The sequence below is a fragment of the Bactrocera dorsalis genome, chromosome 3 (genome assembly GCF_023373825.1).
Source record: "Bactrocera dorsalis isolate Fly_Bdor chromosome 3, ASM2337382v1, whole genome shotgun sequence".
NCBI lineage: Eukaryota > Metazoa > Arthropoda > Insecta > Diptera > Tephritidae > Bactrocera > Bactrocera dorsalis.
The window spans coordinates 76052072-76067276 of NC_064305.1; the positions used below are offsets into that span (position 1 = coordinate 76052072).

The 15205-nt window shown below is 32.6% G+C and overlaps 1 protein-coding gene across 4 annotated transcripts in view; it reads right to left on the reverse strand.

The window, feature by feature from the left end:
• Positions 1-15205, reverse strand: part of LOC105229112 (sodium channel protein 60E) — a 292253-nt gene that overhangs the window by 21591 nt on the left and 255457 nt on the right. For all 4 annotated transcript variants that reach the window (XM_049453420.1, XM_049453418.1, XM_049453419.1 and 1 more), the window contains exons 11-21: positions 15064-15152; positions 14873-14998; positions 14634-14804; positions 14376-14569; positions 14070-14301; positions 9429-9638; positions 6832-9323; positions 5030-5357; positions 4857-4957; positions 1254-1428; positions 291-587 (exon numbers count right to left, since the gene is read on the reverse strand). In XM_049453420.1, the coding sequence (XP_049309377.1) occupies positions 291-587; positions 1254-1428; positions 4857-4957; positions 5030-5357; positions 6832-9323; positions 9429-9638; positions 14070-14301; positions 14376-14569; positions 14634-14804; positions 14873-14998; positions 15064-15152 (4415 nt within the window). The remainder of the gene's footprint in view (positions 1-290; positions 588-1253; positions 1429-4856; positions 4958-5029; positions 5358-6831; positions 9324-9428; positions 9639-14069; positions 14302-14375; positions 14570-14633; positions 14805-14872; positions 14999-15063; positions 15153-15205) is intronic.

The window sequence follows — 15205 nt, forward strand, 5'->3', positions numbered from 1 at the left end:
TTTTTTTCTTATTATTATAACTTTTTTTTTAATTTTTCTGTGTTGTGTAAATTTTCTCTATAATAATAATTTGTATACAACAATTTTTGATGTATTTTCACATAATTTTTCCAAACAAAAATTTTTCACAGTGTATTGAAAAAATATTTAGTAAATATATAAATAACTTATTGTACATACACATATGCATAAATATGCTTGCGCTTATATCTGTACTAGAAAATATTTAATTTTAGAAATTTGCTTATGTCAAACCTGTTTGTCATGCGCCAGGGACCCGTCACACTTACCTTCTTCTTGAGCATATTGAAATTATCGATAATAACTCCAATGAATAGATTGAGCGTGAAGAATGAGCCGCAAACAATGAAGATTACAAAGTAAATATAGGCGTAGAGATTGGCCTCGCGTTGCGGCTGCAGATCGACGCCGCGTGCATCGACCGCATCGGCCATAACCTCCATCCAACCTTCGAAGGTGGCTACTTGCAGCAGCGCCAGATAGCCCATGCCGACATGATCGAAGGTGATCTTCGAATTGATCCATGTGTAATTTTGTTTAATGCAATCAGCTCTGTCGTTCACTTCCTGTACGACGGCATAGACGAAGAGAGTGGAAATTATTAGTAAGAGAAATACGAATTATTAGTTTAAAAATAGGAAAAAAAATAAATAAAATTAAATTTTATAGTTAAATAAATAAAAAATTAGACATTTGAAAAAAAAAAATTTAAAATATTTAAAAAAATTAAAAAAAAAATATTTAAATTTAAAAGAATATTATAATTTAATTTAAAATTTTAATAAAAAAAATATTTACTTAAAAAAATTTCTTGTTTCAAATAATTTTAAATAAATATTTTATGACGAATTTTTATACAATAATTATTTAAAATTTAATTTATATTAAAAAAAAAATAATTTATTAAAAAATATATATTTTCATTTAAAAAATTTTAATTAAATATTTTAAGACGAATTTTTATATAATATTTTTTTTAAATTTAATTTAAATTAAAATTTAAAAAATTATATATTTATTTTATTTAAAAAAAATATTTTTTATTTCCAATAATTTTAATTAAATATTTTATATCACTAAAAGTAAAAAATATCTTTGCGCTTCCTTTCCTTTCGCAACGAAAATTCAAAACTAAAACATTGTTCAAGTATCTCTGTGTTCCATTTTGTTTTTCTAAGTGTAGTGTTGTTGCATATTTAAATTTGTAGGTTATGTCCGATTTATTTACTAACCGTCACTGGCAGCAATTCACCATCATCGTCAAGGCATTTGAAAAATTTACCACCGAAAAATTGTACACCCATTATGGAAAATATCAACCAAAAGACTAAACAAACTAAAAGTACATTAAAAATTGACGGTATTGCATACATGAGAGCATTTACTACAATTCGCATTCCTTGCCACCTGGAATAGAAATAAAACGAAACAGATTCATAGATTTATGGGGGGACATGTTTAACATATTTACATATTTTTTCTTTTTAACTGTAAATCTCTTTATGTTTTCGAAAGTTGTTTTTACTTTTTTTTGTTTTATTTTTGTTTTGGTACTGAGGATAGGAAGCCGTTCAAATACATACACACATATATTGGGCTACTTTTGAAGAACAGAAACAGCAAGTAATATGAAAATTTACACATACACACAGTTAACGAGAACTTTAATTTCAACTTAAACTAAAATTTAAAGAAATAATTTCGAAAAAATTAAAAAAAAACATTAATTTTTTGTGTCAAAGTCAAACCTGTTTTCATTTTATTGCTGAATGTCGGATATAAACAATGTGAAAACTATAAAATCGTTATTTTGGAGGCTCATATCTTTAAGAACAATTGGAACACTTTGTGTATTTGTAAGCTGTAAATAATATTATTCTTTTATGAACAAGTGAAACACGTGGGAGATTGTATTTAATTTTGTGAACAAGTGAAACATATTGAATATTTGTTCATTGGATGAGAGTGAGGTTAAAACAAGAAAAACGTTAACTTCGGCAGCACTGACCCTATCATATCCTTCACTGGTGCATTTTTTATAATATAAAGTGGTATCAAAAGATCTTTATCTTGATTTTCATATGTCAGTTTATATAGCAGTTATATGTTATATAGAGATCCAATGTGAACAATATATCTGGACACTGTAGCGTCGATCTGGATATTAGTCTAATTATAATTCCTTGAATATGAAGATCGGTTAGTTTGTATGACCGCTATATGCTATAGTCGAACGATATCGGCGGTTCCGGCAAATGGGCAGCTTTTCGAAGGAATAAGGGCCAGTGCAAAATTTCAGATTGATATCTCAAAGACTGAAGGACTTGTTCGCATATCCACAGACGGACATGGAAAATTCTCTAATCGCCCTTCATAGGATCTCCGATGTTTTCTTTTTGAATGTTACAAAGTTGTGGCAAAGTGCAGGGTATGAAGACATTTTTCGTAAGCCTTCAATATCATACCATTTAAAAAAGTCCCAGCTTACTTAGTAAGTAGGCTCTAGGTATCAATCAGGTATCGTGAAGCGTGAAATTTTTGAATATTTTACAAAATATTCTTTTAAGTGGAGTGAAGGAAGTTCTAATAGTGATGTAGTGAGTAGATTGCTGCAATTGTATAAGTTGCCTTTACTGACAGCTGTAGCAAGATATGACCCAAGCTTGAAAGTCTTTTACTGAAGTTTATTTTGGAGTCAACCTTGATTCACTTCAATTATCTTCGCATACTTTTATGAACAACTGGAACAGAATGTCGAAAAAGGTTTTCGGTGATAATTGTTTTACGCGAGCATTGATTCTTCGTGAGTTTTTCGCCAAATTTCTAAACAATATCGTGGCAAAATCATCGTATTCGCCTGATTTAGCTCCGTGTGACCTCTGGCAAACTCAAACGACCGCTACGGGAAAACCGTGTTTAGTCAAATGAAGACATTAAACGTGGATCGCTAAACGCATTGAAGTCCGAAAATTGACTTTAACAACTCTGTCGAGGAGTGGAAAAACGTTGGCACAAGTGTATTTTGAGGGGGACGTATAGATATTGAAGAATAAATTATGAATTTTAAAATGTACACGATGTGTAAAAATGCCTTTGAGAAAGACAGTGTGACCAGAAATCGAAAAGTTTCGACACGATGATGACCGACAATTATAATCGTACCATAAGAAAAGTGAAACTCAGAAATTGTGGTCTATAAAAAGATCACTAGACTCAAGATTTAAGAACCCTTAAAACAGCGAACTTGTTTATTGCTACCTATTTTTTCATCCTAAACACTTCGAAACTGATTTTCAAAAATAAAAAAATATATATAAGTTACTGTTATAACTTAACTTAAGGCATGCAAACTAATCGGTTAGTAATTATTCGCTTCTAATCAAAAAATTATGAAATTCATCAAAAGGATAGCAAAGTGACAGGGAAAGTGGTGTTGGTGAGAGGAAACGTTTTATGGTTATGTAAGACTTTGTGCCGTATAGCAGTAGTGAGTACAAGTAAGACATACACATATACCGGGAGGTGAAGTGCAAGGTGCGGACTTGAAGCCAATAACAACGGTTAAATATTGTAGGATAACAACTGACTACAACAACTGGGCGCATGAATTTTGGCTAGGCGAGACATCGATGCGGAAGGCAAAGTGTAACACGAATTGCTCTGTGTTTGCAGCACAAAAAGTTAACAGAAATTTGAATGCTTTTTTGCACTATGCTTGGATTTTAATAATATTTTTAATATTTTTTTTGATTATTTTTCTTAATTATTATTATTATTTTTTTTTTTTAATTTTTTTTAAATTTTTTTTTATTATTATTATTTTTTTTTTTTTCTTTAATATCTTTTTTTTGTAATTTTCAAACTTTTTGTGTGCAAACACAACTGTACGCAAATCTAAAAAAAAAAATCACATGTCACATATAAGCTGATTGGGCACAATTTCCAACTTCTGAATTTCGACCAAAATACATATTACTGTTAGTTACTGGCGGCCTAGTAGGTGGTACAGGTTGTACGGTAAACGGCACATATTAACGGTATGCTTCAATTACTCAATTACACAATTACTCAATAACGGGAAAATATTCATTACTGCTACTGCCAATAAATTTGTGTGAATTTTTCGTTTCAATAGAGCGCTATACGGACTTTCGGTGTGGCATTATTTACTTTTTTTATTATTTCTATTCGAAATTCATAAAGAAGACGAGATTGTATTAAACACTTCCAAATTGTATTTCAAAATATTATTATTATTTTTTTCAATTAAAATACAGTAAGCAAGTTGGAAAGCATAATTTTTTTTTAAATACAAACACATACAAACATATGAATGTATGTAAGAATATTGAAAATTAATAACGGTACAAAAAATGTGCATACAAGCTTGTTCAAAGACAACGTTGTAAGAAATCAGTGTTGTTGTTATAAGTATATATTAGTATGTTATGTATGTTATCAATAGTTAAATGTTTTAGCGTAAAAAGTTAAAAAAGGCAGACTGAAATCTGAAAGTAGAAAGTTGATGCATAATTTAATATTTAAGGATTTAAAGAAAATTACACAATTACCAAAATACATCAATAGATTAGATTTATTTGAGCAACATTAGCATGGAGCATGCCAAATTCAGTAGTCTATAGTATATAGCACGTATATAGTATTAATAGCATAAGAGAATACACATTTAAGAGCGAAAATATGAAATATTTCAATAAAAGTATGTAAATATATTTCCAACTTGACGTTCTTTACAAAAGTACCATCATTAATTTGTTAAGCAAAATTGTAGACACAAGCTTACGGTTACTTCGTTTGCACACCGATTAACTTACCGTGATATGGCGCGTAATGGACGTAAAGCTCTCAATGTGCGTAGCGAACGCAGAACCTTGAGATTCTCATTCTCCTCAATGAGCAATGAGAACACAGATACCTACGATAATGAGAGAGAGCAACAGCATTAAATATCAGCATAAATTCTTACTATCTTCAACATTCTACTCACGAAGACTATAATGAAATCCAATATCGTCCAAAAACTGGTGAAGTATTTAGAAAACCCCAACGCTAACCATTTCAAAACCATTTCAACGACAAAGATGAGACAAAATGAGAAGTTCGTCCAGTAGAGTATACGTTTCAGCGTTTTATTGCTGTCCAAGTAGATGTCCTCGAAACAGAGTGTGATGCTCGACGCGAATATGAGCACTAGCACAAACCACTCAAAGGCTGGAGTATCGACAACCGCCAAGACAGCCGTCCTTATGCGTGTCCAATGTTTGGCGCTCTTCGTGTCCATGCACGACATGAACCATGGACAGCGAAAGTAGAAGCTGTAAAGAGATTTATGTTGTTGTTTTTCACATATGACATAGGTGATAGATTGAGGTGACATGAGCAGAGAAGAGTAGATGAGGGGGAAAAAAGAGAAAAGTATGTTAAAGAGAGAGAGAGAGAGAGAGAGAGAGAAAAGAAAGGAAATATATAATTTTAAAGAAATATAAATTTATATAATTTTAAGTTATTTTTTGTCATTTTTAAAACATTTGAATTTTTTTCTATGAAGATAAGAATTTAATCTAAGGATTTATCTATTTTGAATACAGACAATTTTTCACTGCAGGGTTGCAATTTTCGTGTTTTGGGAAATAACATACAAATATTAAAATATAATATATTTCAAATATAATAAAAAATTTAGACAGGTGGCAACCCTGCCATAACAATTTTAAACCGAAGCTTTCTCAATTTTTTTGTATGATACTCGTTTTGGAATGTTGCTTTATATCATTAATTCAAATATAATAAATAAAAAATTTAGACAGGTGGCAAGCCTGCCAGAAAAAATTTTAAAGTTCCTCAAGTTCGTTTGTATGATACCATTTTGGAGTATTTCTTTATATCATCAATTTCTTTAGCTCCAAATTTATAAACAGGTGGCAACCATGTTCAACTGAAAACTACTTTAAACCAAGTTTATGGGTTTAGTTTGATACCCATATTTTATAATTAATTTTATTTCACTAATTTAATTTAATAAAATTATTTAAAAGTATGGCAACTCTTTTGATATTATTTCTTTTTAAATCTGCTAAGTTCCATAGCCAACTGAAATTATTAATATTTTTAATTTAGTTATATAAACGGGTGGCAACTACCATCTATTTTTTTTAAACCACAACGTTTATAAAGAATTTTAATTTCTCTTGTTTTTTATCCAATCAAATCTTTTTAAAAACAAATTGAAACAGGTGGCATCTTACTAAAATTATTTTTAAACATAAGGTCCTTTAAACACTTTTGTATGATACCCGTTGTGGAGTGTTTCTTTCTATCATTAATTTCTTTGGCTACAAATTTATAAAAAGGTGGCAACTATTTTTAACTGAAAACTTTTTTAAACCTATTTTATTTGATACCTACATATGTATATTGTACAACTAATTTTATTTTACTAATTTAATTTAATAAAATTGTTTAAAAATATGGTAACACTACAAACGGCAACCCTTGTCAACTGAAAACCTCTTCTTAAAGCTGCTTACTTCAGTAGTCACGTTATAATTAAGCGATTATTTATACTAATTATTATTTATATTTTTATGTTATTTATATAAACAGGTGGCAACTACGCTCTAAATTTTTTTCACAACCTTTTTAAAGTCTCTGTGATTTGTTCTGTTTTATAGCTAAAAAATTTCTTTTATCTAAAATTTTCCAACAGGTGGCAACCTTTTTTAATTTTTTAATTACCGTATTTTTGCGCTTAGAGAATTTAAAATTTCTACATAATCTACTCATACTTACTGATCGTAACACTTCTGCGGGAAGCAATCGTCTGGCACTTTCGGTGTTTTCGATTGTCCGAAACTTGGAAAAGTCATGGGATCATTGTATGCTCCCTGCGAGTTACGTCTCCCACCTACTGTGAGATCGTCTACGTAGGAGACCAGACAATGCCATGGTTTTTCGGTCAGCCGCGAGAACGCCGACTTCTGTGTTGGTTCGGCGGTCTCCGTTACCATAGCACCGCTCGCAGATGAGCGTGCACCCGGCACGCTATAACCCAGTGCCAGTACCGAACTGGTATCGGCAATGCCGCCACCGCATGAACTATGCGATTCAGTGCGTGTGGATTGAAAGGAAGCGGCTTTGTCTAGAGTCGATTGAGGATGCTCGGCGAAGCGTTTGGCGCGCATATCGCCCACATCGCCGGCAGCCCTTGGGCGGATGGTCGTGGTGGTGGTGGTGCAAGTTGTGGAAATGGTGGTTCTTGTTGCTGACGGAATTAGTGGTTGTTGTGATGGTAGTAGTGGTGGTGGTGGTGGGTCATGTATTTTCGAGGCGTGGTAATGTTGTTGGTGCTCAGTGAGTGCCGCTAGCGGCGGCGTGGTCTTGATTGAGGATATTTGTGCTAGTGTTGGCGGTTCGAGCTGCGACTTGAGCGATGTTGGTGGCGTTGCTGGTACAGCCACACCGGACGATGCCAATGAGCCGCCGTCACGTTGATTACTCTGTTGACGGCTCAACTGTTGCTTTTGTATTAGCAAATTCTCATATGAATTGGTGCTTTTCAGCGATAAGCTATCAAGTCGGATGGCGTCTGTTGTGAGGCACTTGCGTGGCAATTTCTCCGACTCCATGCGCAGCGTTGATATGGGTTTCTCCTCTTCAGGTACTTCATCGACACGTTCGATCAGCGATAATCGCTTGAAGCGGTCAAATTGTGCCGCAAACTGATCGCTCTTGTGGCGTGCGAACGGCGATTTGGCGGCCGCTGTCACCGTAGCTGCCACGGCCATCGATTCGATGGTCACGAATGGCGCATGTATTTGATCACAGATTTTGCGTATTTCATTTGATATGCTAAAGTCTTCGTCGATCTTTCGTTGCTTCTCAAGGCTGCGTCGCTTGATCTTCACCGAATTGCGATCAGTGCTGGTGAGTAGCGGATGCTGGCGACGCGGCACTGTCGATAGATCATAACTGTCATAGGGATTTAGTGGATGTACCACCTCATCGGCGGCTGCACGCTCTGAGGCGCCTGTTATGACCGCAATATGATCGAGTATGGCTTTATTGGCTTCGTCGGCCGCAGGCGAGGGTTCCGAGAGTGTGGATAAACGACGCTCCAATGACGTGGTGGAGCGTTTAATCTCCTCCAACTCTTTCTCAAAACTCTGTATGATATTATCGAACTCGGAATGCTCAACCAGTGGCAAGACCTCGTCATGTCCATTGCCATTGCTAGACGGGTGGCTACCATTACGGCGCTGCTCGATCTGTTGCATTATCGAGTTGGATATATAGCTTAAATTCGATTTGATGCTGCTGGTCGACGGTTTGCGTTCCTCTTTACGCGCATCGACAATCAACGAATCGGTGTCGGCGTCAACATATGCCGAACCATAACCGACGGTTTCGCTGAAATAATTGTTACTATTGTCCGCATCATCTTGCAGAAATTGAAAAAGCTCCTTATGCTCACAATTCAGCAATTCATCGCGCAAGTTACCCTGATGTGAGAGCAGCTCCTCGTGTTCCATCGAGATTGTATTCAGTGAATGACCGCTCGAGTGTCGTCGCACACCCATATGCAAGTCGTCATCGGATTTCAGACTACGTGACGGTATCAGTGAACGTTGCGACTGATCGCTCGATTGCGACAGTCGATCTAATGACTTGCGATAGCTAGGCGAACGCGTCAGCAATGACTTCTGATACTGCAGATATGCCTCGTCATGCTCATCGCTGCAGTAGCGACGTGACGACGTGTCCTGCAGCGAGTCGCCACGCATAAACGAACCGCTACGCTGATCATTCGCATATGGATCGGTATCAGTTGAATTATACTGGCCCATGAGACGCAGCTCAATGGACTCGGTGTATGTGGGCTCATCACGCGAATCGTTGTGTTGGGTGCCGAAACCGGAAGACACTTGATGCAGCAGGCGACGTTCCGCTTGCGGATAAAGCGTATTGTAATCGTTGCGACTATTATTGTCTAATTGGCAGGAGCTGGTGGTTGTTGTAATGCCATCGAAGGAGGGCGCTTGCTGCTGTAATTGCATATGATGCAATTGTTGTTGCTGCTGCTGCTGTTGTTGTTGCAGTAGCATAAGTTGTTGCTGTTGCTGCAGTTGTGTTGGCGATTGCAAGTGTTGTTGTTGTTGTTGGTATTGCTGTTGCTCGGACAGCTCATGCTCACTCTCCACGCCGTCAATGATCGTGTGCAACGCATCCTTCAAGGGTATCTGAAAGCCGAAATCCGAGCCGGAGACCGGACGATTCATGGACTCCTGCGCATTTAAGTGAGTAAAAGTGAAAAGGTGAGAGTGAGGAAGAATGATATATAGAGAGTGTAAATAAAGATTTGCAATGCACTTTTGTACACGAGTACCCACCTGATAACTCAACCTATGCAGCTTCGTCTCGGTTAATAAGCTCGGCTTCTCGATAACCTGCGCCGCCGCCTGTTGCGCCTCCATGACGATCTGCTGAAACTTGGTCGCATATTTGCGCTCCTTGCGCTCTTTACGCTCTTGCCGCTTCTTGCGTATCAGATCGCGTACACGCTCGATACTGCGCGCCAATTTCGACTCTTCGCCGACTTCCTATAGTGTGGAATGAGTGAGAGAGAACATTGTTTAGCGTGAAACAACATTTATAGTGTTTTTGAGGTTATGAAAGAGAAGCTTAGGAATTTCAATAAAATTTTGTTATTAAATTTTATGCTTGCATTGGCGCCAATTCCAGACAGCGTTTTCGCTACTTACTACTAACAGCTAATGGATGTTAACGGTTTTTTGGAAATTTTTCAGGTTTGCTAGGCTACCAAACACGCCAATTGGGTACCGTTAGTTTTTTTATAATTAATTATTTTTGCAACTGCTACTTAAGGTTTTAGGCATGCAACAACAACAAATGCTTTTGATTGTTTGGAAAACTACAGTTAACATTTAGAATTTTCGAAAATTGTACGACCAAATCAAAGAGCAACAACAAAATGCAAGCAATTTTTAGTAAATATATAATTTTTAATTTATTTTAAGGGCGCATTAATTATACAAAAATATAAAGTGGCTGATTTATTTGGTTAGTGGGTTTTTTTTAAATAATTTAAATTGCTGGAAATTACCTTCTTTTTGAAAATCTGTTTATTTTGTGACATACATATACATTTTATTGTTATTGTTTTTTTTTATTTTTTAAGTGAATATTGTTTTGCAATATCATTTTCAACATTTGCGGTTTAAAGGTGTACAAATTATTCTCAGAGTTGCATTTCAACACAAACGGAGCGGCGGGCAGTACATAGTTTTACATACACATACACATATGTATACATATATATTATTTAGTCGAACACATTGTGGTGCATATTTTTAGTTGTTGTAGTTTTATATATAAATACATAGTTTGGAGTTTTATTTAAAACGTTTATGACATTAGAAAATCAAAGAAATTAATAACAGTATTTGAGTGGAAAAACAATTAATTTTTTTTAAATTTTTTTTGTGCAAATATTTTACATTTGCAAAAGCAGTTTTGAGTTTTTAATTTTTGGAATATTTTAAATTAATTGTTTTTTGTTTTGTATTTTATAATAAGTACATATATATAAATATATATTTTAATTAATTGTATTGTATTTTAAAGTAGTCAGTTTAAGGCACGCAAACACACACAGCAATCAAGATCAAACACAGTTTGGGAAAGTTAGTTTTTTAAGTTTTTTGTTTTAGATTTTTTAAGGCACAAAGATATGAAGGATCGTTCGCAAGTTATCAACAGTTGAGCGGGGAAACACAGACGAGTCGAAGAGAGGAAGACAATAGATAGAAATACATACATATATTTATTTATAGGTTATGTTAAATAATTAGTTTACAATTGAGTATATATTGTTAAGCGGTGATTTGGCGGTGTTTCAATATTTTGAAGATTTCCATATACAAAATGGTTTGATTTAAAAGCAATTTTTAACAAGCAAAAAAATAGTGGGTGTAAACAATTTTGTAAAAAAGTACTTTAATAGTAAAAATAACGTCTTAATTAAGTTTTCTTAAAATAAAAATAACATTTGCATACATTTTTTTGGCAAATTTATAATATTATTTTATTGTATTTCAACAAAATTAAAAAAGAAAATAAAATTTTATTAAAAATAAAAAAATTCAAAAAATTAAAAAAAAAAATTATTTAAAATTTAATGTTTTTACTTTTTCATTTAACTTTTTATTTATTAATTTAATTTTTTTTTTTAATATTAAAAAATTGAAATGAAAATGAAAAATTTAAAATATTATTTTTGACCCCAAACAGCTCTGATTAAAAACTGAGAATATAATTTTTAAATTAAAAATAGAAGTACTCAAAAATAATACTTTTTTTTGCTTTAAAAAATAAATTTTTAATACCGATTTTGGGGTTAAAAATTGATTGTTTTTGTTGAATTTATGATAAAAATTTAAAATTAAAAAAAATAATTAATTATTTTGAGTAACAAATACAACACTTCAAATCAAAAGCTGGAATGAAAAGGTAAAAAATTAATGATTTACATTTTTCTAACGGAAAAAACTATAATTAAAATTAACTAAATGCAAATAAGACAATAAGGTGAAAGGTAGAAAAAAATTATGTAAAAACAATAAATTTTAAATTTAGCAAAGATTTCTAATTTTTAATTATAAGGTCGGTATGATTTTTTTCCAATCAAATTCAATTTACGATTTATTTTTAATTTTTAATACAATTTAGGTTGGGATGAATATTTTTTATTTTTAAGATAAGAAAAACTAATTCAGATTAATTCAAAATTCAATTATTTTTTAGTGTCACAGTCAATACTTACTAATACTTTCACATAATTCTAACCTCAAAATTCAAGTATTATATTTAAATTCATTATAACTTGAAGCGTTTATAAGTTATAAAATTATGTAACCGAGTACAATAATATGATGTTTTTTTTTTATACATACAGACTCGTAGTCTGTCTTACAGTTTTTCCCAATCATTGAAGCTCTAATTTTAAGCTCTGTACTTTTTGCTGCTCAAAATATTGAAACAACTGCTCAAATATTAGACGGCAGTAAACATGTGTATACTTGTTTTGTTATTGAAATGTTTTTATAAAGTGTGTGTGTGTATTTGTGTATTTAAAAGGCACAATGCTTGAGTATATAAGAGTATTCATATATATATGTTGATATGTATGTATGTATATTGAATAATATGTTCATAACTGTATGCTTAAGCTGTTTTTTTTGTTTTTATAATAGTATTAAAAATGTATTTTAGGTCTTCAGCATTCGCACAGAAATTAAATTAAATAAAGGGTATAAAAGAAAACATATTTTTTATATAAAAGTTTATAAGTGCTTTAAAAAAAAATACAAAAATTGTAATATTAAAAAAATAAGAAAAATGTTAAAAATATAATAAATTATAATTATTATTATGAAAAAAAAAAAAAAATATAAAAATAAAAAAAATATATTTTATTTTGCCAAATATATGCACGTTCAAAAAAAGTTCCAAGAAGATCCGACGTTTTGGACCCAAATTTTTTCAGCGATGAGGTCCTTTTCTCGGCCTATATTTCTTCAAAAATTGAAAGAGATAATCTTCCAAAAATAAATGTCAAAGATGTTCTTTTGAATGATAATAAACCTTCCCCACTAAATTTGAAGTTTCAGTGGCTTTTCTTTAAAAATGTAGGGAACTTCGAAATGGATCACTCTTAACGTATGAAAAATCGCAAATAAGTACTATTTATCGCCAATTACGGGTACTTTTCCCATTAATAAGAAAAAAAGTAAAAGAAATTTAATGTAGTTGTAATGATATAAGACTATAACTGATAATAATTAATGATATAATTGAGTAACAAAATATTAATAAATTATATAAAACAACTAGCTGACCCGGCGAACTTCGCCCCGCCCAATTTTTATTTTTTTTTTGGACGTCATAGACTCGCATAACTTTACCACAAATAATATAAACTTCAAACAACGCATTTTCATTTAATGTTTTTAATGTTTGTAGCGCTATCTCCTGTAACATACCGCGCTCAATACCGCTCTTAGCGCCACCAACTGGTGGATAGCTCTTTGCTAATAATAAACAAATAATTTGCAATAAATAAATAATGCGACTATAAGGAGAGTTATAAACTATCCTATCTTTCAAATTGGACCAAACTGCACACAGTGTTAAAAATTTCATTAAAATCGGTTCAGTAGTTTAAGAGTCCATCGCAATCAAACAATGTGACACGTGATTTTTATATATTAAGATATACATATTAAATAATCTTAAAAAACTCAGTTGCAAACTATTTACATCTGTAAAAATTTAAAATAAAAAATAAATTAATATAAACTATTGTAAAAAATAAGTATAAAAATTAAATTAATGAATTTTGCAAAAAAAAACAAAAAATATAAATAAATGAAATAAAAAAAAAACTTTGTATAATACATTTAAATTTTTAAATTTTCAAACCAATGATTTGTGCAGCTGAACACAAAACACCAAAGTGCAAAGTTCGAAAATAGAGAAATACACACACGCACACAGCTATATTAAAAATATATGCAAATAGCAAATAATATTCGATCAATGCAAAGCGTTTACACATTTTAAATTCATGGAATTTAATTTAAAATAACTCAAAAACATTTTTTTATAAAAATAATTTGCATTGTTTGCACACTAACACCAATAAAAATTGAAAACTAACAAACATTTTTTCTGCTTTTCTTTTTGCATTTAAAATTAGGTTTGTTAGGTGATTATTTTTAGCGCATAACGGAGATTTCGGTTTGTATTTTATGGCAAACGATTTAAGTGAGTTTTAAAATTTCGGGTTTTGCTTACATTTATTAATATTATTTTTGTTTTTTTTTGACAAGAACCACAAACATACACATATATATAGTAAGAAAAACACATAATAAACGCACACGCCATTTATTCGGCACAGTTAAGACGCTTATTTGTGGAGAAGTGCGTGAAAAATTTGCATACTTTACCTCTTTTTTCGACTTCAATTCCTCCGAATTGAAACTGTTGAGCAACAACGCCAAGAACAAGTTTAGCACCATGAAATTGCCCATCACTAGCGTTGGCAAGAATATGGCAAAGCACGATGAGGCGCCCTGCTCCTCCTCCGCACGCATACAATCCCACAACGGCTCAATCCACTCACCACACAATATGCGAAATATCATCATGAACGAATGGAAAAAATCGTTAAAATTCCACCTGCAAGCAGATATTCATAAATTCACAAAAATTTATTTTTAAATTTGTAAATAATTTATATTTCATTGACATACCTTGGCACTGGGTCTGGATCGAATTTCTCGGGTGTGTAATCCTTCGAAAACAATTGCATACCGATCACAGCGAAAATATATATGACTATAACTAAAATCAGGGTAAGATTACCCAAAGCACCTATTGTCGATATGATAATGCTGAGCAGGACCTTCATTGTGGTCCACGATTGCGCTAGCTTGAGCACGCGGAGCTGTTCGTAAGTAAATTAATGAGTAGTCTTTATAAAAAATATATCAAAATCAAGCACTACGCACCAAACGCAAGCCCCGCAGCACACTAAGACCATCCACCAACTCAAATATAATATCTAATAAACTGGCTGTCACAATGATCAGATCGAATATATTCCAGCCGCATAGAAAAAAATCCTTCGACAATGCCATTAACTTAATGATGCATTCGAATGTGAAAATCGATGTAAAAACCTGTTGGCGAGAACGTGTATTCTTTATAAAATATAACTGCAAGTGACAGGAGTTTTTGAGTTACACACTTTATTGCCTACGTCTAATGCATTGCGAAAGTTCTCACTCATGCCGTGATGCTCCATGGCCAGAAATGCCGTGTTTAGTACGATGCAGAGCGTTATGGCTAATTCGAAAAGTGGATCACGCACCACCTGCAATATAAAAACAACAACAAATAATAAAAATTAGTTTTATTTCATTAAAATGTGTTCTTTACCTTATAGAGACAGTTCTGGAACTGCAGCCAACCTTCATAGTTGACGCAGCATTGTATGCATCTATCACAATTGCGATCGGGAAGATCATCTGAGTGAAGAAAATATTGATATAAATATATAGTATAGTAAGTAATAAGAAAA